At 60.2% G+C, this 25678-nt stretch overlaps 2 protein-coding genes across 15 annotated transcripts in view; one reads left to right on the top strand and one right to left on the bottom strand.

The window, feature by feature from the left end:
* Positions 1–536: 536 nt before the first annotated feature.
* RHOG (ras homolog family member G) lies at positions 537–9196 on the bottom strand. The gene is made up of 2 exons (XM_074860657.1): positions 9148–9196; positions 537–1866 (listed from the first exon to the last, which is right to left on the bottom strand). The coding sequence occupies exon 2, from the start codon at positions 1799–1801 to the stop codon at positions 1226–1228; it is 576 nt and encodes a 191-aa protein (XP_074716758.1). The 5' UTR covers positions 1802–1866; positions 9148–9196; the 3' UTR covers positions 537–1225.
* Positions 9197–11494: 2298 nt separating this feature from the next.
* STIM1 (stromal interaction molecule 1) overlaps positions 11495–25678 on the top strand; it is a 107045-nt gene continuing 92861 nt past the window's right edge. For all 14 annotated transcript variants that reach the window (XR_012627803.1, XR_012627804.1, XR_012627802.1 and 11 more), the window contains exons 1-2: positions 11495–11550; positions 12011–12276. Coding sequence is in view for 11 of the 14 variants with exons in the window: in XM_074860660.1 (XP_074716761.1) it covers positions 12168–12276 (109 nt within the window). In the remaining 3 variants the exon portion in view is untranslated. The remainder of the gene's footprint in view (positions 11551–12010; positions 12277–25678) is intronic.

Here is a 25678-nt window from a genome sequence, read left to right on the forward strand (position 1 = left end):
CTCGGCACTCGGCCACAGGGCCCAGCGTCCCCTGGGCCACTGAAGCCGCTGGGCCACGGCAGCCCCCTGGCCACCGCAGCCCCTGGGCCACCACAGCCCCCTGGCCACCACCACCCCTGGGCCACCGCAGCCCCCTGGGCCACCGCAGCCCCTGGGCGTGGGGACACCGGGGCTCTGGTCGCTTCCTGCAGCTCGGGAGCAGGGCAGAGCCAGATCCGGGGTGGCCAGGGGGCTCCCAGGGAGGGTCCCTCACTCTGGCAGCCCCCTGTGCCCACCCCTGCCACATCCCCATGTCCCCACGGCCACCTCTGGAGATGGCCCCAAGGCCCCAGCGCTGGCCCCGGGGTGGCCAGGGGTTGGGGCTGGACATAGCAGGGGCACCCTGGGTCCCCCCCACAGGCAGCGGCGCTGCCACGAGCACCCTCAGCTCAGCCCTGGAGGGGCAAGGGGCACCTGTGTCCCCCCCAGGGTGGCTGCGGGGTGTCCCCGTGCCCGCGGAAGCGGGGTGGGCGCGGCAGAGCACAGGAGACGGGAGCCTGGGCTAGTCTCTTTATTTATTTAAGAAGCAACTCGGGGGGGGGGGCGGGTGGTTACAGGCGACTCCCACCGCCCTGCGCAGCCCCGGCTCCGCTCACTGGCCTCGGGGAGCTGCTGCGCGGGGCTGGGGTCACCCCAAACACCCCCCCAGGACACCCACCGGCGCAGCCGCCGGCGCCCCACGGCAGGTCGGGGCCGTGCCAGAGGGATGCTCGGAGGTGGCCGAGTGCCGGGGCTGGCACAGAGGGGCTGAGGGACCCCCCCCGTGCAGGGGGACCCATGGGGGGGCTCGGGGTGAGGGTGCCAGGTCCCCATGGGGGGCTCGGGGCAGGAGCGGGGGTTCGGCCCCCCCCAGGATCCCCTTCTCAGGAAGCGTCGCCCTGCGCCAGGACCGGAGGGGCATCACCCCAAAAGCAAAACGCTGACAGCCAGGACCGGGGTGGGGGTCCTGCAGGGCTCGGGGAGGGGGGGGGTCCCCGTGGGGCCGGGGGAGCCCCGCTACACCCGGGGTGGACGGCCAGTTAGTGCAAACGAGGTCTGTATTATTAAAGCTGGCGGCTTCGGGCTGGCGGCCCGGCCCGGGGCGGGGGGCAGCGAGGTTTGGGGAGCGCCAAGGCAGGTTGGGGGGGTTCTGGCGGCACCGGGGGGCGCGGGCAGGATTGTCTCTGACCGGTGGCCGGCAGCCCCGTCACAAGAGGACGCAGGGCTTCTTGGGCTTGGCCGGGACGGGGTTGAGCACGGCCCTGACGGCCTCGGTGAAGACATCCTTGATGCCCTCCTGGTTGAGCGCTGAGCACTCCAGGTACTTGACGGCGCGGATCTGCTTGGAGAGGCTGACGCCTTGCTGGGTGGTGATGGGCGCCTGGTTCTGCTCCTTGAGCCGCTTCATGGTCTCGGGGTTGTTTCTCAGATCCTTCTTGGTGCCGACGAGGAGGATGGGCACGCTGGGGCAGTGGTGGCAGACCTCCGGGTACCACTTGTGCTTGACGTTCTCGTAGGAGGGCGGGCTGGCGATGGAGAAGCAGATGATGAAGACGTTGGTCTGGGGGTAGGAAAGCGTCCGCAGGCGGTCGTACTCCTCCTGGCCGGCCGTGTCCCACAGGTTTAAGTTAATAGTCCTGCCGTCCACCGTGTTCTGGGCGCTGTAGTTGTCGAAGACGGTGGGGATGTACTCCTTGGGGAAGGCGTTGGTGGTGTAGCAGATGAGCAGGCAGGTCTTCCCCACCGCCCCGTCGCCCACCACCACACACTTGATGCTCTGCATCCCCGCAGCTCAGCTCGGCTCGGCTCGGATCGGCTCGGCGGCCCCGTGCGGGTCCCTTCAGCAGCCTGCGGGGAGGAAGGGGACAGGCTCAGCGCAGGGGGACAATGCATCGGGGCTGGGGTCACCGTTGTTCCCCCCCCCTCCCCGCCGCAACGCTCGGACACCCCAAGGCCGGGGGGTGCAGAGGGGCAGGTCACTCTCGGTTCACCCTCCACCCCATGGCCCAGGGGGGGCTTCCCGGCCAGGTGCAGCCCCCACCCCCCACCAGCACACAGACCCCCCCCGAGGGGAAACACATCCCCTGACCCAGCTGTGCCACCGCGGCTCGCATGCACGGGGACCGCGTCGTCCCCAGGACAGCCAGGCTGCTGCAGCGCCCTGTGCCAGGCCATGTCGTGCTGTGCCATGTCATGTCATGTCATGTCGTGTCGTGTCATGCTCTGTCATGCCATGTCGTGCTATGCTGTGCCATGTCATGCCATGCCATGCCATGCTGTGCCATGCTGTGGCATGTCCTGTCATGCCATGCTATGTCATGCTGTGCCATGCCACGTTGTGCCATGTCGTGCCATGCCATGCTCTGCCATGCCATGTTGTGCCATGTCATTCCCTGTCATGCCGTGCCGTGCCGTGCCATGCCGCACCATGTCATGCTGTGCCACGCCATGCCATGTCATGTCATGTTGTACCATGTCATGCCGTGCCATGCAATGTTGTGCTGTGCCATGCCATGTTGTACCATGTCATGCTGCACCATGCCGTGCCATTCCATACCACCAGCCTGGTACAGGATCGAGGGCAGCCGGGCACGCAGCCAGGGGCAGATTTGGGCTGTGGGAGCGTGGGGGTTGCCCCCCTACACCCCATCCCTGGTGCCCGGTGCCGCACACACCAAGCAGGGCTGGTGCCGCAGCTGCTCAGGGCTGACGTCGCTCCGGCAGCCGTGTTTAACCCCGCAGCCGGCGCGCGTTTCCCTGTTTGCCTTCCGCAGGTCCCTCTGCGATTGCCATTAAGGGCCGCATCCTGCTCCCCTTCCTGCCGCAGGCCGGGGCCGAGCCCCGCCGAGGCACGGGGGCACCCCACGGTGCCAGGGCGGGAGGGTGCCCACCCGTGGGGCCGGATTGGGGCTGGATTGGGGCCGGCACCCCTTGACCCGGCCGTCGGCTGAGATTTATCACGGCGGGGCAGCAGCTCACGTGCCGCAGCGATGGGGAGACAGTGGGGAGCCCGGGGGTGCCACATCAGCCCGGGTTTGGGGGGGGGACACCCTTCCCAGAGCCCCTCACAGTTGGGGGGAGGGCGAAGGGGCCACGGCCCCCACCCTGAGCCCCCCCCCTGCGGGCCCCTGCCCCCTCGGATGGGGAAGTCGCTCTTCCTCTTCCCGCCCTGACACCCGGCTTCCTGCCCATGGCGGGGCCGGCTGCGCCGTGACCCCCGCCCTGCCTGGCTCCCTGCCTGCACCCCCGGGTACAGGCAGGACAAGCCGGGGTGGGGCGGGGGGCCCTGGCCTGAACTCTGCTGAAGCCGCCCCGCGGTGCCTCAGTTTCCCCATCGCAAAAGTGTTTCAGGGACGCGGGGCGGGGGGGGGGAATCCCCGTGTCGCAGCGGGGCCATCACAGGCAGCCCCCCCCCCACAGGCAGCGCCTGCCCGCGGCAGGAAGCCACCGGGGCTGCTCGCACAGCGCGGGGTCACAAATAAACACCCGGCTTCGGCCTCGATTTTCTCCCAGTTTTGGTCGCAAACGCAGCCCGGAGGGTTTCATCGCACCAGGCGGGTCCGGGGTGCCTGGGGGGGGTCAGCGATGGGGCAGGCAGCAGCAGGCAGCAGCAGGCAGCGGGATCCCCGCTGGGGTCTGGGGGGCTCAGAGCAGCGGCACGAGGCTGGGGTGGGGGGAGATGGAGCGGGGTGATGGGTGCAGGAACAGGATCAAGATGGGGGGAGCAGGATCGGGGGGAGAAGGAGCAGGATCAGGGCGATGGATCGAGCTCCCTCCGTGGCTGAGCGGGGCCATCTCCAGGGGATGGGCAACTGCCACCCCGCTGCCCCGTGCCCACCGTACAGCGCTGGGGAGGGGCCACAGGGACCCAGCAGCACCAGGGAGGGAACCCCCGGGTAGACCCCAGCGCCTCAGTCCCCACCCAGGGGTCCCACCAGCCCAGCTGCATCGTGCCTAAAACCTGGGGCCAGCCCTGGCCACCCTGCTCGCCCCCAGCCACCAGGACCACACAGACGGAGTGTGGCCACGGGAGGTGGCACCCCACAGTCCCCGTGTCCCCTCTGTCCCGCAGCCGGGGTGTCTCTTCGCCCAGGACCTTGGGGGTGGGGGGTGGGGGGGGGGTTGTACCCCATGGCAGCCCCCGGCGCAGGACCAGCTGCCCCCATCGCGCCGCGGCAGGGACCTGGCTGGGGCCGGCTGACCCCGTTTGGCCCGATCTGACCTGATTTCAACCCGTTTCCACCCCGCCGCTGTCAGTGAGGCTTGGGGGGGGGACGGGCACCCCGCTCACCCCGCTCTCCCTCAGCCTCTCCGGGGCAGTTGGCAGCTCTGCTGAAGATTTTTTTTCTCCTCTTCTGATGAGATCAGGTTGAAGAAGAGATGGCAAAAATAAGAATTTTCCTGGAAAGCCATTTTGGTTCCTGTTTTAAATTCTCTTCTCCTCCCAAGCCAACGGCCAGCAGGCGCTGGGTCGCCGGAGCCAGCTGCTCCCTGGCCGAAATAAACCCCAACTGGGCTTTGCTTTGTGAGAAAAAAAACCCAGAAAGTTATTTCTAAATCCCAGCCCTTGGCTTTTTCTAAAGGTTATTTCTAAATCCCTGGGGAGTGGCCGTGTCCCCGGGGGACCCCGTAGGGCCAGGCAGGATGGGCACTGAGCAGCACTGGGGGGGGGGGACCCGGCTGGGGGGTGCAAGGGGGTGCAGGATGTGACAGATGGTGAGGGCAGGGAGATGGAGGGGCCCCCAACAAGGCACGCAGCCCCCCCTGGCACCCCCAGGCTCCTGCTATCCTCATGGCCCACAGGCACCCCAAGGTCCCCGCTGTCCCCACAGGCACCCCAAGGTCACTGGTGTCCCCACAGGCACCCCAAGGTCCCCGCTGTCCCCATGGGCACCCCAAGGTCACTAGTGTCCCCACGGGCACCCCAAGGTCCCCGCTGTCCCCACAGGCACCCCAAGGTCACTGGTGCCCCCACGGACACCCCAAGGTCCCCGTAGCTATTTGCATGCTGGGCAGTCACCCTGCAGCACACAGTGGGGCTCAGCGGAGGGTCCCCGCTGCCCCCCAGGCTGGGGTCCCCCAGGCTGGCTGGTGATGTGACACTGGGGGATCCCCCCAGGCAGGGGGTCCCGGGTGCCAGCCAGGGTCACCCGGCTGAGGTGGGGGTGAGAGGGGTCCCACCGCATCCCTGGGCTCCAGGTCAGAGAGGTGTGGGGGCACTCTGCTGCCCCGAGAGGCTGACGGGGACACCCCAGGGGGTGCCGGGGACACCCCGTGGGCAGAGCCCATCGCTGTCTGCAAATATCGGGGGGGGGGGGGGGCGGGGGGAAGGACACGGGCAGGAGGAGCCCCAGGACACTGTCGGCCACAGGGTGGGGAGGAGTCAGCCCCAAGGGGGGACACAGGGAAGCCACCGTGAGCAGAAATGGGGTGCAGGGATGACGCTCCCCATCCCTCGGGGAGCGGGGTGGCCCCTGAGCCGCGGCCCTGCGACCATCCCGCCGTGGGACACGATGGGCAGCAGTCACACCGAGCTCAAATCCCGCAACCCCCAAACCGGCCGTGGGGCCACGAGCACCCCGGGGTGAGCTGGCACCCAGCGGGCACCCCCCCACACCCCTGGGCTGAGTCAGCAGGGACGGGCCTGGGGTGCCCACGGGAGCGTCGCTGCTACGGGGAAACTGAGGAAAGGAGGAGGGTGGGGGGTGCTGCGGGGGCCACCCGCAGCCCTGACCCGCAGCCGGGGGGGCTCCAGCTCCCCTGTGCCCTCCCTGCACGCCGGGGAGGTGGGAGCCGGGTGAGTGGGGGCCAGGGCCCCCCAGCCACGACGGGGATGGGGGTTGCACGGTGGCATCCCCGCAGCGCCTGCTGCCTGCCTGCTGCCTGCACCGCTGCCTGCACAAGGCCGGCTCTGTTCTCCCAGGAAGTCAGTGACCGGCAGCACCCTTAACCCCTCCTGGGCCCTCCAGAGATGTTGGGGCGCGGGCACCCTTGGGCGCGGGCCTCTGGTGCCCCCCCAGCCCCCCAGGAGGGGAACTGGAGGAGGAAGAGGAAGAGTCGGGGCACAGGGGGGGGACCCCACAGAGCCTGGCCCTGGGGCTCAGCACCCCCACGCCAGCGGGACCCCGCGCTCAGCCGGGATTTGGGGTGCTGGGGAGCGGGCGCGGGAGGGCGAGCGGGGCTGTGGGTGACGCACCGTGACCTCCCCCCCCCCCCCGCCCGCCATTGCCACCCCCCGGGACGGGAAAAGCAACTCATCTCTTCTTCAGCAGAAAAGGGAAGCAAAACCCGCTCGCCATCTCACAGCCGGGGCATCCCCCCGCCGGGTTTTTCCATCGGGGGGGTGGGGGGGAGCGGAGCAGCACCCCCTCACCACCACGGGGTGTCCCCCCCCCGCACTGCCGGCCTGCCCGCCCCCCAAACCTGACCAAAGCAAACCCAAGCGTGGGGGTGTGAGCTGTGTGCGGCACATCCTGCACCCCAAACTGTGCACGGCGTGGGGCGTGCGACACCCCAGCGTGGCACCCTGAACCCCACATCCTGCACCCCAACACCCTGAACCCCACACTCGTGGGCCGGGCAGTGTGTCTGTCCTGGACAGACGGATGAGCCCAGACCGACGTGGGGCTGTGGGGTGCGGGGGCTGGGTTCAGCCGCCATCATCGCTGGGGTCGCTCCTGCTTTGGGGGGAGGGCGGCCCAGTGCGGCCCCCCCGGCGCTGCCGCCGGCTCAGCAGAAAGAGGAAACTAATAAAATCTATAAATACCGAGCAGGGACCCCGTGGGAGCGGCGTGGGGGCGGTTTCTGCCCTGGCACGGCCGAACCGGGGTCCCTGCTCGGCGGGACGAGTCCCGGGGTGTGCTGCCACCGGGACCCCCAGCTCTGCCCTGGGACCCTGCTGCTGCAGCTAAAATAACTTCCACGCTGAGTCGCAGGATTTCGATTTTCCTCATTTTCCAGCTGCAGGCTCCTCGTCATGACTAATTTCCTCATTTTATTTCCCCCCCGGGCCGGTGAGCTCCGCCGCCGGGTCCCGCTGTGGTGGGCCGGGGCCAGCACTGGCCAAGGCTACTCCTGGTCAGGCCCAGCTGCCCGCAGCGGGGGGGTCCTGGGCCGGACAGAGGGATGGTGGATGGACAGACGGACGGACGGGGCCAGGTCGCGCTCCAGGGCCTCGGGTGACCACACAGCCCGGCACAGCTCACGGCGGACGAGGCACAGTGTCAAGCACACCAGCACCGGCCCAGTTTGGGCCAGTTTGGCACCTCTCGATGCTACGGTCAAACCAAAGTCCCGGGTGTGGCCGCCCGATGTCCCCATGTGCCACTGCCGGCGCTTCGGCAGCTTCTCCTTCCACCAAGGAAAGAGGGGCCGCCCAGAGGGACCCCAGCCCACGCACCCACCCCCGGAGCCACGGCCACGCCGTGTCCCTCCCGCGGGGGGATGTCTCCCCCCACCCAGGCACTCGGGGACCCCCGGGGGTCCCCGCTCTGCACCAAGAGGTGGCACAAGCCGAGTCAGGAGCTGGCGTTTGACCGACGGCACAGCACATCCCCCCGCGGCCCCCCAGCACCCCCCAGGGCCCCACGCCAAGATGGGGTTGGGGGGGGGCTCCCCACAGCCTCTCCAGAGGTGACCCCAAGCCCAGGCGGGTTTCCCAAAAGCAGAGTCGGGGTTTGCGGCACAGACTCACCTTCCGCCCACCGGGGGGGGCCCGGGGGGGCCGCCCAGCAGCACGCGCCCGTCGCAGCCAGAGACCGGCCCCGTCCCACAGCAGCGCTGCACCCTGTCCCCCCCCCCCGTCCCCCCGCACCTCCCAGCGCTGCGGCGTGTGACGGGGCTGCGTGTGCGCACACCGCGGGGCCCGACACGTGTTGCGGCGTGTGGCAGCAACACGCGTGGGGTGGTGATGGGTGGTGCTGGGTGTGGGTCGCCGGGGGTGCGGGGGTTGCAGGGGGTGAGAGGGGTGCGGGGCGCCTCGTAATGGGCACGTAGCGGGGTGTGTGCGGTGCCGGGCACGGGGGGGTGCGGTGGGTGCAGTGTGCCTGTGTGTGTGGTGTGTGTAGTGTGTGCAGTGAGTGTGTGCAGTGTGTGTGTGTGCAGTGAGTGTAGTGAGTCTGCAGTGTGTGCGCAGTGTGTGTGTGCAGTGAGTGTGCAGTGCGCGTGCAGTGAGTGTGCAGTGAGTGTGCAGTGTGTGTGTGTGCAGTGAGTGTAGTGAGTCTGCAGTGTGTGCGCAGTGTGTGTGTGCAGTGAGTGTGCAGTGCGCGTGCAGTGAGTGTGCAGTGTATGTGTGCAGTGTGTGTGTGCAGTGTGTGTGTGCAGTGTGTGCGTGCAGTGTGTGTGCAGCGTCAGTGGGTGCAGTGTGTGGTGCAGAGCCCTGCAGCGCACGTGCTGGGTGTTGCAGTGGGACGTGCCACAGGTGCAGTGCGCACAGGGTGCACTGCAACGGGCAGTGTCGTAGGGGCACTGGATGCAGCGGGGGCAGTGGGTGCAGTCCAGTGGGTGCAGTGGGCAGTGTGGTGCCCTCTGGCCTGCAGTGCAGCCCGTGCAGTGCAGTTCATGCAGTGCAGCCCGTGCAGCGCCAGGCGTGGCGGGTCGGGGGGTGCAGTGCGGGGGATGCAGTGCGGGGGGGTGCAGTGCGGGGGGGTGCAGTGCCGGGGGTGCAGTGCCGGGGGTGCAGTGCTGGGGGGTGCAGTGCTGGGGGGTGCAGTGCCGGGGGTGCAGTGCCGGGGGGTGCAGTGCCGGGGGTGCAGTGCCGGGGGTGCAGTGCCCGCCCGGCCGTGCAGTGCGCGGGGCAGGGTCAGGGTGGGCGCTGCCAGGCTGGGGGGTGCAGGGGGGGTGCAGGGGGGGGGGTGCAGTGCCGGGGGGTGCAGTGCCGGGGGGTGCAGCGGCCCCCCGGCCCGGTTCTGTCCCCGCTGTCCCGGCAGCTGCCGGTCCCGTTCCCGGGCTCCGCTCCGGGGCTGGGGCAGCGCCCCGGCTCCCCGTTACCCCCCCCCCCCCGTTATCCCCCGCCCCGCCCCGGGCGGGTCCCGCTCCCACCGCCCCCACCCGGCCCCGGTACCGGCCGGGACCCCCCGACAGCGGGACCCTCCCCGGTGCCCCCGACCCCCCCCCGCGTCCCGCACTCACCCCGGGACATGGCGCGGCGGCTCCGGGCGGTGGGAGCGGGGCCGGAGCGGCAGCAGGAGGAGGAGGAGGAGGAGGAGGAGGAGGAGGAGGAGGAGGAGGAGGAGGAGGAGGAGGAGGAGGAGGAAGTCTGCGGCCGCCTCCTCTCGCCGCCCCGGGCGGTCCCGCGGAGAAACTTCCCTCCGCCGCCCCGGCCCCCGCCCCGCCGCTTCCTTCCTCGTCCGCGCCGGGGGGCCGCGGCCTTCCGTCGGGCCGGCGCCGGGGGGGGCTCCCGGGGGGGAGCGGGGACCGGCTGGGGGGCACCGGAGCCGCCCAGTCCCCCCCCCCCGGGGCAGCGCCCCCCAGCTCGGCCTTGTCCTGCTGGCTTAGGGCCGGAGGAGCCCCCGGTGCCCCCCGAGGGCCGCGGCCCCCAAGCTGGGGGGGTCCTCGCAAGGGCCGGGTGCCTCCCAGCAGCACCCACAGCCCGGGGGGGTCCCCGGTTGCCGGCCCCGGGGCATCTCGGAGCCGCGGGGGGTCTGCGGGCACGGGACCCCGGATCGCTACCTCCCCCCCCTCCCCCCAGTCACCACGGAGGATCGGGGCTGGGATGTGACCGGGAACCTTCTGCCTGGAAGTCGGTCTGGCAGCTGCCGGCACCTCGGGGCGCTGCCCGCGCACCCCCGTGGCCATCCCGGGCACCCGCTGCAGCTGGGGGTCCCCACGGGGTGCTGGCCCTGGAGCCTGGTGCCCCCCATCTGCATCCCGGGGAGGTGGCACGGGACAGCGGGACACCAGGACACGGGGACACCAGGACACTGGGACACCGGGACACAGGGGCACTGGGACATTGGGAAACCAGGACACTGGGACACCGGGACACTGGGACACTGCCCAGCTGACAGGCGCCTGTTCCAGTGGCAGCGGGGCCGGGGCGGGTCGGGATTTTGCTTCCAGGCCGTCGGCCGTGGAGCTGTTCTGGGGCCAGATCCGATCTCTGCAGGGAGCTTCGCTCTCAGCTCCGGTACCCAGGGAAAAGGACACGTGAAACCTCAATCCCTGAGCTTGTGTCCCCCGCTGCGGGCTGGCGGGCTCCGGGCGCTGGTGGCCGTGGGTCCCAATGGTGCTGATGGCACCGGTCCAGCGCTGGCGAGCGGCGATGCCGCCGGGAGCACGTGGCTCCGTCAGGGTGTTGCAGCTCCCAGGGGCTGTCGAAGCGCCGACACCGAGGTGTGTGGTGACACGCTGGAGGGAAGGGATCCATCCCGAGGGACCTGGGCAGGCTGGAGAGGGGAGAACCCTCTGAACCTCATGGAGGTCAACAAGGCCAAGGGCAAGGTCCTGCCCATGGGTCGGGGCAATCCCAGGCACAAATCCAGGCTGGGCGAGGAGTGGCTGGAGAGCAGCCCCAAGGAGAAGGACTTGGGGGGGTTGGGGGGTGCAAAACTGCCTGTGAGCCAGCAACGTGCGCTGGCAGCCCAGAAAGCCACCCGTGTGCTGGGCTGCACCCAGAGCAGTGTGGGCAGCAGGGCGAGGGGGGGATTCTCCCCCTCTGCTCCGCTCTGGGAGACCCCCCTGCAGTGCTGGGTCCAGCTCTGGGGGCACCAACAGCAGAAGGACACGGACCTGCTCGAGCGGGGCCAGAGGAGGCCACAGAGATGCTCGGGGGGCTGGAGCACCCCCCTGTGAGGACAGGCTGAGAGAGTTGGGGGGTTCAGCTGGAGAAGAGAAGGCTCCGGGGAGACCTTAGAGCGGCCTCCCAGGACTGAAAGGGGCTACAGGAAGGGGGGGAGGGACTCGTCATCAGGGGGGAGGGATAGGATGAGGGGGAATGGGTTTAAACTGACAGAGGGGAGATTTAGATGAGATCTAAGGCAGAAATTGTTCCCTGTGAGGGTGGTGAGGCCCTGGCACAGGTTGCCCAGAGAAGCTGTGGCTGCCCCCTCCCTGGAAGGGTTCAAGGCCAGGCTGGACGGGGCTTTGGGCAACCTGGGCTAGTGGAAGGTGGCCCTTCCCGGGGCAGGGGGATGGGGCTATATGACCTTTAAGTTCCCTTCCCACCCAAACCGTTCTGTTCTCTGACAAGCCCTCCCCGGGACTGGAGGCGGGCTCCCGCCGCTGAGGTCACCCATCCAAGCACCACACGCAGCCACCCCTGATTAGCTTCCGCACCGCGCCAGCGGCCCGCGCCGAGCCCGGGCACTCCCTGCCTCGCCCGCCAGGGGCCGCTGCGGCTCAGCGGCGCGCGCGCGGAGCCCGGCGGAGGCGGGAGGGGCGGGGTCAGCAAGCGGGGGGCGGGGCGGGGCCAGATGCCCGCCTCTGATTGGCCGGGCGGCGGCGCGGGGCGGCCCCGCCCCACGGAGGGTCTCGCACGGCGGCGATTGGCTCCGCCCCCTGTCACTGAGCGTGCGGCGGCGGCGCCAGGGCCCGGTGCGCAGCGGGGCGCGTGCTGGGAGAGACCACCCGGGGTGGGGGGGGGTGCGGGGTTGTCCCGGAGAGACCGCGGTGGGGTTGGGGGGGCGCTTCCCGGGATTGAGCTCTGCTGAGGCGGGGAGGGGGGAAGGAGCGGACCGGGGAGAGGTTTGAGGCTGGAGGGGGTCGAGGCGGACCGGGTTGTCCCAGCAGAGCCCATTGCTGGGGGGCGGCGGGGGGGGGCAGGGTTGTCCCGGGAAGAGCCCACTGCTGAGGAAAGGGGGGGGCGGGCAGGGCGCTCCCGGGAGAGACCACTGCTGCGAGGGGGGGGAGGCTGTCCCGGGAGAGACCACTGCGCGGGGTGGGGGGCTAGTGGGGGCAGACCCCGGGGCTGGTTCCGGGGGCGAGCAGAGGGCTGGTGGTAGTTGCCCGGCCCGGCCTGGGCGGGAATCCCGGAAAATAACCGTCGGTCCCTCAGGTGGGTGACGGCCGCAGCCCCGCAGCGCGCAGCCCGTTCCCGCCCGCCTGTGGGGTCCGGCGGTGCCGAGCTGAGGTGAGCGGCCGGGCCCAGCGCCGGGGGTCGATGCCGAGGAGGAGCTGACAGCGGCGGGGGAAGCGGCGAGGCAGACGCGGAAATGGATTTACGGTCGGGAGTGGCCGTGTGGGTCCTGTGCGGCTTCCTCCTGCAGCAGGGCCGGGGGGAGCGGCCCCCCGGCTCCCACCTGGACGAGACGGCCATCGCAGGTGAGACCCCCCCCCCCTCGCCCCAAGCCCTCTCCCCCTTCCCCACAGCCCGCCTTCCCGCCGGCTTCCCACACCGCCCCGAGCTGCGGGGATCACTCGATCCCCCCCGGTGGATCCGGGCCAGCGGCGGTTCCCGGCGTTGGAGCCTCCAGCCCCGGTGGCTTCAGGCCGGTTCCTCGGCGAAGGGGCTGCGAGCCGGCCCCAGCTCCGTTTTGAGGCTTATTGCTCGGTTTCTTGGATAAAAGCTGCTGCTAACCGTGTCCCGGCCCTGGTTCGGAAACCCGCGGCGCTCAGGGCAAGGGTTGAAGGACCAAAAATAATCCGTGTTTATTTTTGCAATGGACTCCAGCTATTTGCTAATGAGAGTGTTTTCGCAGTGAGTTTTGGATCGTGGCTCGGTGTGTTCAGAAAATGCCAGTGGCTGGGGAGGCAGCAGGCCAGGGACGAGGGGTCCCCAGGGTTGTGTAAGCATGGCTTGCCTCCTGCCCTCGCCTGCTCTGGGGCTGAGCCTCTCCCACCTCTCCCCCCTGATAAGAGGAGAGGTAGCAAAGACCTAAAAGCCAGCTCTTTCGCTTTCCTCCTCATTTCCCACCCCCCTGCCCCAAAAGCCAGCAGCCCAACAAAAAAATGAAAAGAGAAGCCCAAGCCCTTCTGGACTTGGGTGGATTTTCCCCCCGGGAGCCAGGCTTTAGTGGCACGCTGCTGCCGGAGCCAGCCTCGGCGGAGGGCTGGGGGTTGGTGTCACCCCCGTGGGCACTGGTGTCTGCTGTGTGTCCTTGTGACAGTCCCTGAGGTCAGAGCTGGGAGCCTGCTCGATAAAACATGCTTTTAATTGTCGGTGGTGAAACAGAAATCCTCAGCTCTGCGCCTTTTCGTTGCAGCAGCGCCGTGTTCTTGCACACTAACAAAAAAACCCAACCCCGGTGAGTTGTGTCCTGTGAGCAGGTGGAGAAATAAATTTGTTTCTGAAGGGGAAAACTCGCCCCGAAGCTGGGCGCGGGCCAGCCCGTCCGAGCACGACGTTCTGCTCGGCAGTGCGCGGATCTCTCGGCATCTGGGTGGCTCCGCACGTCCACCGCCATCACCTGGATCCGCTCCGGAGGGTCCCTCCTGGCGCAGGCTTCCCCGAGGGATAACTCGTCGGTTCAGGGTGGTAAAAAAGGCCGTGAGCACCTCCGGACCCTGACTGTGACCAGGAGGTGCTGCCTTTGGTGCTGTGTGGGCGCGAGGCTGCTCTCCCACCGAGCCTTTTGGGCTGATGCCTTAGCAAGGGCCGGGGGACTGGAGCTTATGGAGGGTTTTTGGTTACAGTGGAAGGTGCAGGTGTGGGCGTTTGTGTTAATAGAGATGAAAGTTGCCGCAGCGGCGTTGCCAAGAAGGCATTTTGCTTTGTGTACGGAGCCAGTTGGTGAGAACAGGGCAAGTCCCTGGAGCCGCAGTATCAGGCGAAGGATCGGGAACTCGGCGTCTGGTTCCTGGGCAGGCAGATTGTTTCATCTCGGCGACGTGATGATTTATGTGACTTTTATTTTTTCCCTTAATACTGACCCCATGCGAGCTGTTCTGTAAGAAGTTTCTTTTTATAATTCTTTTTATGTGATCCTAAATCCTTAGGCCAGTTCACATCCAGTCTGCTCCATTAAGGAAACTGGATCTCTGCAGTCCTTCTGATGAAGCAAGGTTTGTGCCTCCAAGGAATTTCCAGATGAGTTATTTTTGGAGGCCCTGCAGAAGTGTGGCAGCCCTGGTGATTCAGCTGCTGACTTGCTCTTCTCTCTGAGCAGAGGCAGAGCAGGGCAGGGCAGGCAGGGAGCAGTCCAGAGACCTGGTCTCTTTAATAAAATCACCTCCAGGTGGGCTTTTCCTGCAGAAGAGGTACTTTTCATTACTCTTGGTTTTTCACAACTGGTATGTTACTTCTGGGTTTAAAAACCTGCAGAGCAGCACGTGGCACCTTGCAGGGGAATAGCTGGTTGCAGGCTGCTACCCAAAACGTGCAGATGAAGGCAGTCAAGAAGGAGTTTGTTCACTCTGAACGTGGGTAACTCACAGCATAACTGCACCTCGGACCTTGCTGGGGTGTCTGGGAAGTTTGGGGGTGCTCGTTGCACTCTGCTGATGCTGCTTAAAGTTAATGTGTCCTCTGAGATCACTTGGCCTTTTTAGCTTCTAGAGCTGTTGCTCGCAGTTCGGTGTGGTGAATATCCTCAGATAGCACGTGACACTTTCCTTATGTCTTCCCTGGGAGCAGAAAATGAGGGTTGTGTCGGCTGCACGCGCGTCTGCGGTAGCACAGGCTCTCACTGTGGAGCAGAGGTAGGTGTTTGATGGATTTTTGAAAGTGAAAGGGTTCATTTTTGATGGATTTTTGGAAGAGAAAGGGTCCTTTTTTTTTTTTTAACATGGCATGATTTTAATGATAAAATTGACAGCACTGGTCACTTTTCCCTGGAGCAGTGACATTTTTCAGGAGGTGCAGGGAAGTGTTGTTTCTAGAGAGCAGAAGTGTGAGTTTTCAGCAGTGTTTGCTCATTTGGCTCCGTTGCTGAGATTCCTGTGCACGCTCAAGAGATGCATTGGCATGCTTTATCCAGTATATGTTTCTGATTCCTAAGATGATTTTTTTTTTTTAAGTAAGAGTTTGAAATGGGTAGTTTTATCCACGGAGGAAAATAAGAGTTGGTGACTGAGCTCCAGGGAAAATCAGGTTTTCTCCTGGCTTTGACTCGTTCAAAGGCAAGCGCTTCTAGGGAGTGCTTTAATCTTTAATCTTTTCCTGCCTATATCAGATTTAACTTTGGTTACACTCAAAAGCACAGGAGCCATTTCGCAAGGCGTAGAGACGGAGGTGCTGTGTATTTTAGAGCCAGGAAGGACAGCCAGTCCACAGTCCGAGCCCTGGCCAAGCGCAGACCCCAAAATCAACCTCCCGAATCTCCCGGCAGCTTCTTTTTACGCTGGAGCACATGTTTCAGACAAACACTGTGTCATGGAGAAGGCGGCCGGTCCCCCCACTGCCGTGCAGGATGTGCTGACAGTCACCCTGCCGTTATTGTTTTCACCCGCTGGTGGTTATTTTTAGCATGAATTTGTCTCCATGCAGCTTCCAGCCCTGGGAGCTTTCGTACACCCCCCCTCTAAAAGGGGCAAGAGACGCTCCTCCTGGATGTTATTACAACTAGCACTTTCAGGTGGTAGGTGTTCTTCTCTTTCTAGTTACTTGTAATCTGTCAGTTGCCCGAGTTGAACCTATTAAATTCAGGTTTTGTTCATTTTTCTGTTGGCAAAACTCAGAGCATCGTCTGGCGTTATGTCAAATGTTTTACAAAAGTGTTCTGTGTACCACTGGCTGTTTTGGTCAAATTAAAAATAGCAAGCTTGCTTGATATCCTGTTTTTCATTAAATCCCATTAACTGGTAGCAATGAGGTTGCTCTTCTTAATTTTTCACTTGAGTGCCTTCTGCGCAGGGTGGTGCGGGTGGACAGGGAAATGTTACTGCTGGGGACCTTCAGGTTGGGCTCCAGGTGTGTTTGTAGGAGATCCAAGGAAAATGGTCTATGAAGGGGCTGGGCTTTGGGTGACTGGGATTCATCCCAGGTTCCCTTAGTGGTGATCTCTCACCTCCACCTGCCTGCTTTGCTAGATTCATACCTGCTCCATCTCCCCACGATAACGCAGGAATAGTGAAGCCTGCATTCCCCTCAGCCTTATTTCATTTTACACTGAGATTGCTTTCCGTGATCCTACAGCTGCAGGGATGTGGGACCGTATCTGCCACCCTCTGCCTGGGCTGGAGGAGGTCTGGGGTCTCGTTTGGGTCCCCGTTCCGGCATCGTTGAGACAGACGAGGGATCCTGGTGTGGATTTTCCCTGTCTCTCTTTCCTGCAGGAGTCAAAAGATGGGCTCTGGGCAGTGTGGTGGGGTTGACCCATTTTCTGGGCGACGTGAACCTCGTGTGCCCCTGCAGTGCTGAGCCCGGGGGGCCGCTGAGGACCCTCTAGTGTGGTGGTGGCACAGGGCAGTGTTCAGCATTTACTTATGCCGGGGCACAACAGCTCCTTTCCCTTCCTTCCTCACTCTCCCTGCGCCTGTCTCCTGCTTCCCTCTCTTGATTCCTCCATCACAAGATTTCTGCAGTCGTCTTTGCTCTTGTTCAAGTGGTGTTTAACACGCGGGACTCTTACCCCAGCTGGGGGGGAGGTTTAGTGTGTTACCAGAACATGAGTTATAAAAATAGTAAGATGGTATCAAAACGAAATCTGCGTATCCTCAGAGTTATGTTTGCCTGTAGCACTTTAAGCCTAAGCTGCACATAAACCCAAGCGACACCAGTGTTTAACAAAGTAAGTGTGGTGAAGGGGGGCTGCAACCGCAAGCTTTTAACTAGGGATTAATTTGATAGGGGAGAAGAAATTAGTTTCTGGATGAGGATGGTGTGTCCAAGCACTGCAGTTGAGAGCCTCTGTGCTTGTCATTCGAAGATGCAGGGGTTTACCACAAGTTAATCTTCTTTCTAAATCTCTTATCTTGGACAGTGATCGTTTTTGGACTTTGAACTTGCAGTGAAATCTTTTGACATATGAACAGAATGTGGACTTGATGTCTTTCAAAAGCCTGATGCAGTAATCTTGCAAGGTGGGAATGCAAATGGATGGTTCCTTCTGTATCTTCCAATTTAAATATTATCACTGCTAGTTGCTTCGTTAACGAAACATTATGTTAGTGCATTTATTTCATGGTGCTGAAGTTTACGTCACCCACCGTGATGCCAAAATCTACATTTGTCCTTTATTCCTTTGCCAGAGCCTCTGATTTCATCCACTGCAGCAAGTAGGATGCTTTTAGGAGTTGCCTTTAGAAAAAAGTCTTATCAGTTGAAGTCAGGAGGTCAGCATCAAATTGGTGGTGTTAAAGTACAGACAGCTGATTGAGATACCATTGATCTGGCTGCTTTCTGATATTAATTAACCTCCTGGTGCTGTGTAAACAGAACCACTGCAGGATTGCAGCCCCTGTACTAGTGTGCTGGAAACCTCCAAATCCTCCTGTGGCCTGGCCTGACACGGCTTGTCCCAACCCCCTTCCCTGCAGTAATCTCCGTCTTTCCCCGGGCGTGGAGGAGTTTGTGAAATGCCATGACCTGCTGTGCTCTTCTTGCTTTACAGGGAAATGCTTTTTAAAGGAGTCTTTCTCTCCAGGACTAGAAGGATTTTGCTACTGTACCTTTTGCTGTACCTGCAGCTAATTCTTTCTAGGTATACGCTTTCAGTGAGTAGAAGTTGCACACTGAGTAGCAGCTTCGGGCTGGGCAAGGGAGAAGAAGTAGTTTTGGAGAACACTTGGAAAACTCTGCCAGGAAACGGTCAGCATTCTTTACCAGCTTGATGGGGAACCTCAGTGGATTGCACAGCCTTTGCTTCGTTTAGGAACGAAACTCATCTCGAGGAATGGCTGCTCTGAGAGCTGGAGGCACCGTCGCCTTTTGGCACCACAGTGCAGCCTCGTGTAGAAGCGGAGCGGGGCTGGACGGGTGTGTGTTGGGGCTGGCAGCGCTGCCGGCAGCTCCTGGCTTCTGCCTGCTCCTTCTGTGCCCTGTGTTGGCCCAGGAACTTGGAGCGACACTCAGCTGGATCAGAGATGTATTTCTTTAAAAGTATATTTATTTATTACTTTGAAAAGCAACTTTCTTCACACCTCACGTGCCTCCCAGGTAGTACTTTCAAACAGGCAACGTTGCTCGCGGGGACGCTGCGTGCTGTCATGGGGTGGGGGTGAAGAAGCAGCAGAAATGAGCCCTCTGGGGGGGTATTTGTTTTCTCCAGAGTTCTGCTGGCGCAAGGACACGTAAAACTCGTGTTCAGACTTTCCAGGCTACTTATGGCCTTTGCCCTCACTGCATCCCAGTGGGAGAGAAAAGCCTGACTTTAACTTTGACTGCCTGGAAAGCGTAGGCGGGGGAGGCTGGAGCAGGGACCTGAGCTCAGAGCAGGGGCCTGGGTAACCCTGGGCACCCGAGATACCTGTGGGGGGGAAAACAGACCTGGCAAGTGACTGGAGACAGAGGCTGAATGTGGCTCAATGTCTTCATCACCAAATTCTCTTTTCTCACGACTGCATGTTACAAACTGCCCCCGTCTCTGTCCCCTGCGGTCCGTGGCAGCCTGGAGCAAGGTGTAACTCAGGTTCCTCCCTAAATGTGCAGTCCTGGAATGAACTCCCACAGGAAAAAAAAAAAAAAAATTACCGTGGCAGACTTTCTTTATATCCTGCTTTGCACTGTACTTTTTGGTTTGACCTCTCCTGAGGTGAGGCAGGGATAGGTGCACACAGCAGGAAGTCCAAAGCAGCCATCCTCCTCTCCGTCCTTTCCTCTCAGGAGGGAACGAAGCAATAAAATGTGTGATGAAGCCTCCTGAGAGCCCTTCTGGTGCAGCCGGCAGGGTCTGTGATGCTTTGATTGATGGTTGGGGTGAAACGGAGTGTGCCTCATCTGAAAAGGAGTAAGAAAGGAAAAAAACCTGTTTTTCTATTGCCTGCTTGGTTTGTGTTTGGCTCGTGGGCTACTTGGTGTATATTGGTACATCATAATTCTCTCCTGGCTGAGTGCTCTCACCTCCTCCTCCTCCGGGCAGGGGACAGATGTCTGTCCGGTGCATGCTGTGCTTTACACCAACACTGCAGGGGAACTGTGTTACCGTGCCGTGAGTTTTATTTCAAGACCTGTCTGGTTTTTGGTGAGGGAAAGGAAATAAAAGGGCATCGTGGTGTAATTCCAGGTGGATCTGTTTGTTAAAAGGAGGGTATATGAGCAGGTGATGAAAAAGCAACAGTTTTCCATGAGGTTATCCCTCTGCTTCTAAAAATTCTGCTTATTCAACTTGGAGGCTGCGCTGATTAAAAAAAGGCACCGGCGGTGGCCCTGGTCCCCCTGCGGTTCTCCAAGCCCAGCTTCAGTGCTGAGCTTCGCTACCCTTTTGCTGTCTTCAGCTGCTTGAACGTAACTGGCCTTGTATTTTGTTTTTGAAAGTCCTAATTGCACAACCTATTAGTGTTGAAAAAACTGTTTGCTTCCTTAATCAGCCTTACTTTAAAAACAAAGATAAACTCCTAAGCAGGCAGAACAAGCTGGAGGCTGGGGCCTCGTGGTTCTTGCTGGGGTTCCCGTTGGCCTGAGCCCTTCTCTACCTGGTGGGGTGCGTTTTCCCGGGGCGGTGCGGCTGTGTGGAGCCGCGCTGCGGGTACCTGCGGCAGGACTGCGTGCTGGGGATGGGAAACTCTTTTGTTTAGCTGCTGTTCGGGTGAAGGTCTGCAGCGCGAGCCGGGAATCCCTCCGCTCCGCGGCTGGAGGAGGAGATTTGGTCACTCTTCGTTATATCATAGTCAAGAGCTATTAATAATGTGGCTTTTTGGCCTCTTCTTAACTCCCTGTTTCAGAGTACAGCCTTCGGGACCTTCTGTTTCCCCACCTCCTGCCCCGAGGACTTTGTCTCTGGCATTTGAGGTGTTTGATGCGCGTGCAAGCAACGGCCCTCGTGCTGACCCGTCTGATCTGATCCAAGTGGGTCTCTCTGGCAGACTTTAATTTTTCCTTCATTTTAATCAGCCCCGGCAGCCCTGCGTGATTAATTTTCTGGCACCTCCATGACTCCAGTTTGTTTTTCAGCAGTTGATGCTGGTCCTCAGGCAGCTGTAGACAATGGACTCTTTTAATTAAGCCATTGCCCGGTTACTCCTGCAGCACACTGAGCCCTGAGAAGCTTCTGCCTCAAACTGTGAGCCCGTGTGTTAAAAACCAACATTGTGCCAGCGTGGCTCACCTGGGTGCCAGGCTGAAAGTGTCAGCAGTGAATTATTCTTTTAACTTACTAAAACTAAATAAACATCAACCCTTTAGCTGCCAGAGTGGGGTGGGTGCAGTTGGGTGTTGAGGTGAGCTTTTCTGTGCCGTCCCTGCTGCAGGGCTGGGTGATGATGAGCGACGGCAGCACTGTGCCCAGCTGAAATATTTATTTGTACTGGCAGTTACAGGACGAAGTACCTACCTCAACAATCGATATGAAAATCGTCAGAGGAACATAAGGAAGTCATTAAGATAACCGCGTGTGTTTTTGTACGTGAATTGTCTGTGCTTGTTTGTTTTATCTTTATGAAATAGTATCAGGATGCTTGTTTGTTTGGATTAGGGACCTATTTTTAAGTAACCCGTTTTTTCCACTTTGGAAAATGCATTAGCCCGCTGTGGACTGCGGACATCTGTGCAGGCTGACTTTGGGAACCGCCAAGCTGCTCCCTGGTGCGAGTTGTTGCCTCTGCAGTGTGTCTGTCGCCCACCTTTGCTGTAAGAGACGCCTGCGGCACCCGCAGAGGCAAGCACAGCGCCTTCGTCCTCCCCAGGAGCTCTACCTCGCCCTAATTGCGCTGTCCCTTCACCACCTCCAGGGCTTGGAAATCGCGGGCGGCTCTGCCCATCCCAGCCAGCCTCAGGAAGTGGAAGCAGCAGCGATCTGATAGGAAAAGGTGATGTTTGTTAACAACCACACACTCACACCGCACGTTTTGCAGGAAAAGAGGCTATTTTTCTAGCTGAGAACACCATTTTTCCCTGAAGGGCTGAGTTTTAAGATCTGTTTAATTCCTTCCTTCAGGTTTTGAGCTCTGATGCCTGAAATTCTGCGATTCTCGGAGGATAGAAACATAATAAACACGAGAACTTTAAGAATGTTCCTCGTCTGGGTTACAAATGAACAGCTTGCTTGTTTGAACAGTCTGCCCCTTTGCTAGTCAAGTTAAGCTTTGTGTTGCGGGAAAGGGAGAAATAATTCAGGATTAAAGCTGCTAAGCAATGCGTATGTTTAGATTTGTAAGAGTGCCAGTACGTAATTAATGTGTAAGCCAAAGAAAAAAAGTTGGTTTTTTTCCCTGATATAGATAGACAGATGCAGGATAAAACCTGACTGGGGGAGGGGGGAGAAATAATTTCTGAAAATACTATTTTCCAAGTAGCTGCTATTATTGATACTGCCCGAGTGTTTTTTGTTCTAGCTGCTTTGCAGTTTTAAGGCAAAAATCAAAGTGTGTCATCTTGTGCTGGCCTGGAGGACTTGTGCTTATTATTAAAAAGCTCCTGGGTTTCAAGTACAGTGAGGACAGCCTCCGGAACAGTCGGCCTGTTCCAAGTGTTATTCCTTCTTAATCCTGCACGCGATAGCTCTTCCCACCTGCCGAGGAGGTCGGCGAGCACTGAGGAGTGGTGGTGGTTCTTACAGCTTATTGCTGAAGGAAAAAAGCAATGGGGTTACCGGGCTGGGCAGGTCCTCGCGGAGCCTTTAAGCATTCTCCTCTTTTTTGATATTTCTACAGCCGGATCAGAATCTGACCCGTCACCAGTGGCATTAAGCTTGTAGGAAATAAAAATATATAAATCGGGAATAAAGCGTGGCAATGGTTGATTAAAGATCATCGCTGAGCATTTCAGAAGGGAGTTAGTGATTTGGTGTTCCCTGTTATTTCACAGTGTATCTGTTCTTCAAACTACAAAATGAGGAGTAGAAATCTTTTTTTTTTTTTTTTTCTTTTAAAAGCTGTGGAAAGGATCAGAAAAGAGCGACTTGTCTATGCCTGTGCCTTTGGCTGCGTGATTTGGGAATGCCTCTCTGCACAGGAGGGCATGGGCTGGTTCCTCCCCGGGACAAGCCCCACCAGCTTAGACTGCGGCTGAGGCATAAAAATATTGCAGCTTGGTGGAACTCCGGGGGGATTTGGTGCTGTAGGATGGTGCTGGGCTCTGCCAGGGCAGCCCCCATCTCTGCTCTGGCTCTCGGGGGGCGAGCATGGCTTTTTAGGTTCCCGGCTCCCCCCTGAAGGTGACCCCCAGCAGGATGCCCCCGGCAGCAATCGCCAGCCTGATGGCAAAAGGCGTTGGAAACCGTTTCTGGCAGCAGAGCCCCCGGGCTGGCTTTGGTTGCGGGTGTCCCAAGAGGTGTGAGCTGCAACCCTCTGCCACTGTGCTGGGAAGATGAAGAGGTTCCTCAGCCTTCATCAGGAGTGGCAGCTTGAAATGGCACTCCTGCAGCTTGGCTTGCTTTAGGAGCGGTGGTTTCATTAAGCTGTGTCCTGGAGGCCCTCTGAATCAAGGAGGAGATGCTCAGGGAGGTGTGAAAACTAACTTAGGAGATGCTGACGCATTTTTGGGAATGGTGAGAGCAGAGGGACCTCTCAGTGGGGCAGTGATGGGTGCTGTCCTCCTGGCCCCGGCAGAGCACAGAGGTGCCAGGTCACCTGGCCGTGGCCATGAGCGCTGGAAGCCAGAGGAATGCTTTCAGAGCCATGGGAGCACCGGGAGGCTTGTCTCCATGCTGGAGTGGATCGATTCGTTCATTAGCATCATGCAAACCTTTGGAAATCGCTCAGCCATCCAAAAAGCTCTCAGCAGCTGCTGAGAGGGCAGTGGGTGCCCTGACCGGAGCCCTGGGCTCGGGGCAGGGCCGGCTCGGGCGCAGGCAGCACTGTGACTGCCAAGCATCCCCTGGCACGACATGCCCAGGATGGTGCTGCTCTTGGTTGTTTCTGGTGGGCCACGCCGTTTCCTGAAGATTTGCTCTCTGTGTTTTGCAGATAAACAGGTTTTCCTGTTTCTCATTTGTTTTAATTTGTTGTATCATTGAAAAAAAAAAAAAAAAAGAGATAGAAAAGGATATTTGGGAGCACTCAGTGCACCTCTCCCGTGCTGCAGATAGCAGGGTGAATTCTGCAGAAGTTTTGCTTACAGCTGGTGGTATGAAAAGCAGGAGGTGGGATCTCTTGTTATTTTTTTCCTCTCACCCCTATTTTTTTTCCTTTTTCCTCTTGGGAAAGGAGAAAAGATGTTTCATGCTTATGTGACTTATGCTCAACCCTTTGAGTGTCACTTAGAAGCTGTATCTTAATCTAAATGTCCAGTATTCCTGTGCCATCGCTGCAGAGATGGGTAACTGCAAGTGGTTGTTTCATCTACCTGTGTTAGGCGGAGGAATTGCTCTCCAGAGGTATCTGTGTCCCTCCGCGGGCTGTAGAGGAGCTCAAGCAGCCGGTGCTAGATGCAGTGTCCCTTTTGCAGTGACAAGTGGCATCGTCTTCTGACGCCGCCAGAGCTCCACAGCTCAGTCTTCGCCCCGCACCCTGCCTCCAGCTTGCTGCTCGCTGTTTGCTTTAGCGTTAGGGTTTGGATAAGTTGTCCAACTGGTTTGTTTTTCATCTGGTGGCTATTTTCAGCCACTCAGCCTAACAAGGTGAAATGTCTGAGATGCTTTTCTGTTCCCTGTGACTGTGCTATAAGGAGGTGTGCTGCTTACCCCGGCAGCCTCCCCGGTGGGGAGTGCCTCACCCCAGCCTTCCCTCCTTTTGGTAGCCTTTGGCTATTTTTTGGCCAAAAAGTCTGGCCTGACGAAAGTCAGGTCTTTTATAAGAACAACAGTTAGTCTGTGCACAGATATCCTGAGCACAGAGCACCCCAAATCTTAGCGTTATGGTCACCCTGTTGCCTCCTGAGTGGCTGAGGCTGGGAGCCTGGGCAGGATCCAACACCTCACCTAGACCCGACTTAGCTGGGCTCTGCATAAGAGAAGCAGCCGGAAAGCTGGCAGCTGTGACTGTGGGGATGTGGGCTGTTGGGTGGTGCTGAGAGCACCTGCACTGGGGTGGAGGGTGCCCGAGATGCGAGAGGAGGGGGACGTTTCACCCCACCTCCTCCTTATTCCAGTTGTCCATGTGTAATTTGTTCACTCTTGCAATTGCACTTGTATTCCTTTGGGGTTGGGAGAAACTCTCAAACTGCTGTTCACTCAAGTTAAGATTAATTTTTAAATTCATTTGCTCCTTGGTTAAAGTCCAGAGAGGACCTGTGAGCAAAGGTGGTTTCTCTCCAGTATCTGCCAAGCAACGGCCCTGGGAACGTCACTTCCAACTCCTCAGAGTTCCTCACGGGCTCTGGGATATTTAACCTCATCATACTGTAGGATGTGGAAGCTCTCGTCTTCCTATTTCAAATGAAGGATTAAAGTGCAGAGATATCATTGTCATGCAGGAAGTCATCTGGCAGAGCAGGGCCTTGAACCCTCTCACAAATGTCAGCTTGGTGGCCCGGCCTGTGGACATCCATCATTTCCCGGGCACAGCTACGGAGTGATACGTAATGGGGGAGTTTGCTGAAACCTGGCTTGGCTTGTAAAGTAAATTTAGCACCTTGATGTGAATCAGTTCATCTGCTGGGCCCGCTACCTTCACAGAGTCTCCCACACCTCCAGATGGAGAAGCAGCAAGTGCTTGGGAATAAACCGCTTTTCCCAGGCTGTGCTGGTGGCGGGGAGCGACACGCAGTGCTCTGCTCATCACCCTGCACTCCAATTTCACGGTGGGACCCGGCGACACGCTGCGTCTCTTTCTGGAAGCTGTCGCTAGTGGCACTGGGCATCACAGACCCGCTGTAGTTATGTTAATCCAGCAACAGAATAGAAATCCAGTATTTGAACCTTAACAGCCAAAAGTAGGCTTCTTCATGGAATCACAGGATCATGGAATCATTTAGGTTGGAAAAGCCCCTTGGGATCATCGAGTCCAACCCTCAGCCCGACTCTACAAAGTTCTCCCCTACCCCACATCCCCCCACAGCTCATCCAAACGGCCCTTAAACACACCCAGGGATGGGGACTCCACCCCCTCCCTGGGCAGCCTATTCCACTCTCTGACCACTCTTGCTGGGAAACATTTTTCCCTCATGCCCAGTCTGAACCTCCCCTGGTGCAGTTTAAAGCCGTTCCCTCTTGTTCTGTCACTAATTCCCTGGGAGAAGAGACCAGCACCAACCTCTCTACAATGTCCTTTCAGGGAGCTGTAGAGAGTGATGAGGTCTCCCCTCACCTTCTCCTCCTCACACTGAACAGTCCCAGCTCCTTCAATCTCTCCTCACAGGATTTATTCTCCAGGCCCTTCCCCAGCTCGTTGCCCTCCTCTGCCCTCGCTCCAGCCCCTCGAGATCTCTCTCGGATTGAGGTGCCCAAAACTGGACACAACCCTCCAGGTGTGGCCTCACCAGTGCAGAGCACAGGGGGACTATCACCTCCCTGCTTCTGCTGGTCACACTATTGCTGATCCAAGCCAGGATGCCGTTGGCTTTCTTGGCCACCTGGGCACACTGCTGGCTCCTGTCCAGCTGCTTGTCAGTGAGAACCCCCAGACCCTTCTCTTCCAGACAGCTCCAGCCACCCCTCCCCAAGCCTGTAGCCATGCAGGGGGTTGTTGTGTGCCAAGTGCAGGACCTGGCACTTGGCCTTGTTGAAGCTCATCCCGTTCTTGTCTGTGATAGTCCAGCAAATCCCTCTGGGAAGGCTTGAGAGCTGGCTGGTGATAATACCAGTCCCAATAA

Source organism: Strix uralensis, chromosome 2, assembly GCF_047716275.1.
Source record: "Strix uralensis isolate ZFMK-TIS-50842 chromosome 2, bStrUra1, whole genome shotgun sequence".
Classification (NCBI taxonomy): domain Eukaryota; kingdom Metazoa; phylum Chordata; class Aves; order Strigiformes; family Strigidae; genus Strix; species Strix uralensis.

Excerpts from the sequence above, each read along its gene's own strand:
- RHOG (XM_074860657.1), bottom strand. The coding sequence starts at position 1,801 with ATGCAGAGCATCAAGTGTGTGGTGGTGGGCGACGGGGCGGTGGGGAAG.